This window comes from Oxyura jamaicensis (assembly GCF_011077185.1).
Source record: "Oxyura jamaicensis isolate SHBP4307 breed ruddy duck chromosome 22 unlocalized genomic scaffold, BPBGC_Ojam_1.0 oxy22_random_OJ73001, whole genome shotgun sequence".
NCBI classification, from domain to species: domain Eukaryota; kingdom Metazoa; phylum Chordata; class Aves; order Anseriformes; family Anatidae; genus Oxyura; species Oxyura jamaicensis.
The window spans coordinates 1-3,630 of NW_023304624.1; the positions used below are offsets into that span (position 1 = coordinate 1).

At 65.8% G+C, this 3,630-nt stretch overlaps 1 protein-coding gene across 1 annotated transcript in view; it reads left to right on the plus strand.

Moving 5' to 3' along the window:
* The first annotated feature begins 6 nt into the window (after positions 1–6).
* Positions 7–3,630, plus strand: part of ADGRA2 (adhesion G protein-coupled receptor A2) — a 17,893-nt gene continuing 14,269 nt past the window's right edge. The window contains exon 1 of the mRNA XM_035312870.1: positions 7–241. Coding sequence (XP_035168761.1) covers positions 9–241 — 233 coding nt within the window. The 5' untranslated portion in view covers positions 7–8. The remainder of the gene's footprint in view (positions 242–3,630) is intronic.

The window sequence follows — 3,630 nt, forward strand, 5'->3', positions numbered from 1 at the left end:
CCGGGGCCATGCGGGGCCGGTGGCGGGGGGCGGCGGCGGCGCTGGCGCTGCTGCTGCTGGCGGCGGGCGGGGGGGCGGCGGCGGCGAGGGGCTGCCCGGTGCAGAGCCTGGGCTGCAAGTGCGCGGCGGAGCGGCACAAGGCGAGCGGCCCCCCCGCGCCCCGCCGCCGGGTGCTGTGCAGCGGAGGGGGGCTCCCGGCGCCGCCCGAGCCCCGGCTGCTGCCCGACGGCACCGCCACGCTGTGAGTACCGGGGGAAGGGGCTGCGGGTCCCCGCGGGGGTGGGTGGTGGGTGGGAGAAGGGGGGGACCCCCCGGAGCTGCCCCCGGAGCTGCCCCGCTCGGTGCCCCGGGGCGGATGCTGGGAGGGAGGAAGAAGAGGAAGAGGAGGGGGGCGAAGGGAGCGGAGTGGGGGCGAGACGCGGGGACACCCAGAGCCGTGGGGTGCCCGTGGAACCCCACCCGTGGTGCCCCGAGTCCCGGCCGCGTTCGCCCCCTCGTGCGCCCACCCGCGCCCCGCAGCGCCGCGCTGCCCTCCTGCCCTCCTTTCCTCCTTCTCTCCTTCCCTCCTGCCCCCTTTCCCTGCTGCCCTCCTTCCCCAGATGTGCCCCGACAAAAGCCCTTTTCCTGCCCCGCGTAACCCCGAGCCGTGCCCGGGCTCACGGCACCGCGAGCTCCGAGGGGACCCGGGCCGGGCAGGCAGGCGGGGGGCTCCCATCGCCTCCCTGCGCAGCGTCCGCTGCTTCGAGCTCCGCGGGAGGATGTTGTTGTTTGAAAGCGGCTGCTTTTACTGGAAACGTTCTCTGAGAAGTAGCGAGGGGCTCTGGCTTTGTGCAGGGGTCTGCAGCCGTCGCCTGCTTCCTAAAAACTCAGCGCGGGGAGGTTTGGGGCTCTGGGCAGGCGCTGGCAGCCTGCGCGCCTCCTCGCTGCGGCAGCGGGTCACGGTGTTTATTTATAACTCCAGAGGAGATGTTTGAATTAAAATCTGGCTCGGAGGGCAGGGACGGCACAGCCGCTGCAGGAGGGGACGTTGCTTTCCCCCAGAGCCTTGTCCCTGGGGGTGCCGGGGCTCCGGCTGCCACCTCCTGCCCCTCAGCAGGGTCTGGGGAGCGCTGCGGGGCGGTGAGCTTGGGGCCGGGGAGCTGCGGTGCTCGTGGTCCCATCTGCTCTCGCACCCATTTGGCCACGTTTTTGTCCCATCAGCGCCGGGCGCTCCCGGTTTCAAGGAGGCCCCTGGTCCCACGTGTGCTCCTGGTCCCATGTGTGCCCCTGGAGAGGTTTCACGTTGGGGCGGTGATGTTCGTTTTGTGGCCGTGACGGTGACCCACCGCGGTGCACGTGGAGCGTGTCCACGAGACGCGGCTGTGCCATGCGGGCACCACGAGCGTGCTCTGAAACGCAGCGGTTGTAAGAAAAGCGTGGAGCATCCCAAAGCAGCAGCACTGACGTTCATCCAGGGCCTCGCCTTCGCGCTGGGAGGCTGCAGGGGCACGTGGAGGCTGGGCTCCATGCTCGTGCTCTCCCTCGCGGTGCCTCTGCTCTGAATTTCTCTCTCCCTAGGGCCCTCTGACGTGTCGGCCTATTGGAAATACCTGCGGGCACTTCAGAGCCCTTTGCCAGCTCGTGTTTGGGAAAAGCGTCTGCCTCTTTGCCTGCTCTTGGGCTTTCCTCAGCAGGAGCGAGGGCGACGGCGCTGCCCAGCACAAATCCAGTGCCCGGCGTGGCTCCCGGTGGGCGCTGCGGGCTGCACCCCCCAGCGTTGGGGCCGAGAGGGAAGGGGATTTTTGGAGGCGCTGTGCCGGGAGGGCGGTCACGGGGCTGGGGTGACCGTGCAGCAGCATTAGGGCATTACACGATCCCACTAAAACGTGACATGAAACCTACAGGCGTAGGCAGAAACCTACAAATATGTGGTGACCCTGGGCTCTGCTCTCTCGCAGTAAACATGATTTATTCTAAACCCTTTCCAGATGGGACAATCAAAACCAGAGGCTCCGGGTTCGTCAGTGTCTCCTGGAGCCACCGGGGTGCGGGCAGGAGAGGAAGAGGCGGCGTGGCCGGGGCTGCACGCGCCTCGGGGACGTCCTGCCGGGGACAGCCGCCTCCCGCGACCCCAGCTCCGAGCAGGGCTCCCGGGCGCCCCGGGGATGCTCGGTGTCGGTCACGGGCAGCACACCCGGGTGTGTTCGGTGCAGGGCGATGCTCCGAAACAGCCCCGGCTCCAGGCTTCATCCGGTCTGGCCTGGAAGCAGGAATGCGTCTGCGCTAATGAGCGGCGCTAATTCCGCGCACGAGAGGAGGACGTTCCCGGCGGGGGGAGGTCTGCGCCGCGCATCTCTCGCTCTGCCTCGCTCTTGTTTTTTTCCCACACTCTCGGTTTACTTCTTTATTTATCTTTAATTATTAGGCCTGCCCTGAGGAATCCAAGGCTGCCTCAGCGGCAGCTGCTGCTTATTTACCCCCCTGTGACCGAGAAGCGCTGGCTGGCAGCACGGCCAGGACGGGGCAGGGGGTGCTGGGCACAGCCACGGCTCTGCTGATGGTTTTGCCCCTGCTTCAGCCTCTTCCACGCTGCCCTGGATGGGGATGTGGCGGTTTCACAGTCACCACTCCTTGTCCCTTCCATTGGCCCCTCGTGGGGTTGTCTTGCTTTGCAGGGAGGTAAAACCAGAGGTGCTGGGCTGGAGAATTAACTCCATGTGGGGCAGCCGTGGTGGCAGGAGCCCTGCCTGGGTGCCCGGGGGCTGCACTGGCCTGGGAGCGGGGTGCTGGCAGCGTCCTGCAGGTCTCCAGGCTTCCCAAGAGGCATCCTGGAGATGGGATGCTGCAGGTACGGAGCCCCCTGCCCACATCGTTACAGGGAAAGGTCTCCCTCGTGGCGGAGCTGCTGCTTTGCTCCGGTGCTGTCCGGGAACACGTGTGGGGATCAGTTCCTCATCCCGATGCCCCCGTGCAACCTGAGCAAAGGTGCATGTGCTGTGCCACCTGGGGAGGAAGGAAAGACGCCCACCTCCCCGGCTCGTCCCCTCTTTGACTTGGTGCCTGCGGAGCTGCGTGCGGCTGTGCCGACCTCAGACCTGCCTTCGTCCCGTCGTGGTGCTCCCTGCGCATCCTGCTCCATCGGGGGCCCGGGGCCGGGGATGTCCCCAATTTGGGGCCGGGGCGTTTGGCATCCCGGGCTGCTGCACATCACAGCCCTGCAGCCCCGGGCGTCCCTGTGGTGTGGCAGCGAGGGACCAGGGCTCTGCAGACGTGCACTAACGAGGTTTAACGCCCTCCCCCCGGCTGACCCCGTGCTAATAGCCTCATGGAAAGAGCGCCGCGTCCCTCCCCAGGCCCAGAGAGCCGCGCTGGCCGCGGCCAGCCCCGCTGTCACACGGGCAGGAGCCCAAACCTCTTCCAGATGTGGAATCCCAGCACAGGCCTCATTTATGTGCACAGCTTGATTGCACTAAATTACAGATTGTCTGCAGGGAATAGAGGGCTTTGACTTACGACCAATTTCCAGTTCTACTTGAACTCCCCTCTCCAAGGCCTGTTTGTCCTGAGCCCCGCAGATGGTTTCTTTCTGAAACCTTTTTCAGCCATTTATTCGATATTTATTGGGCAGGGTTTTTGTTTTTTTTTTTCTCT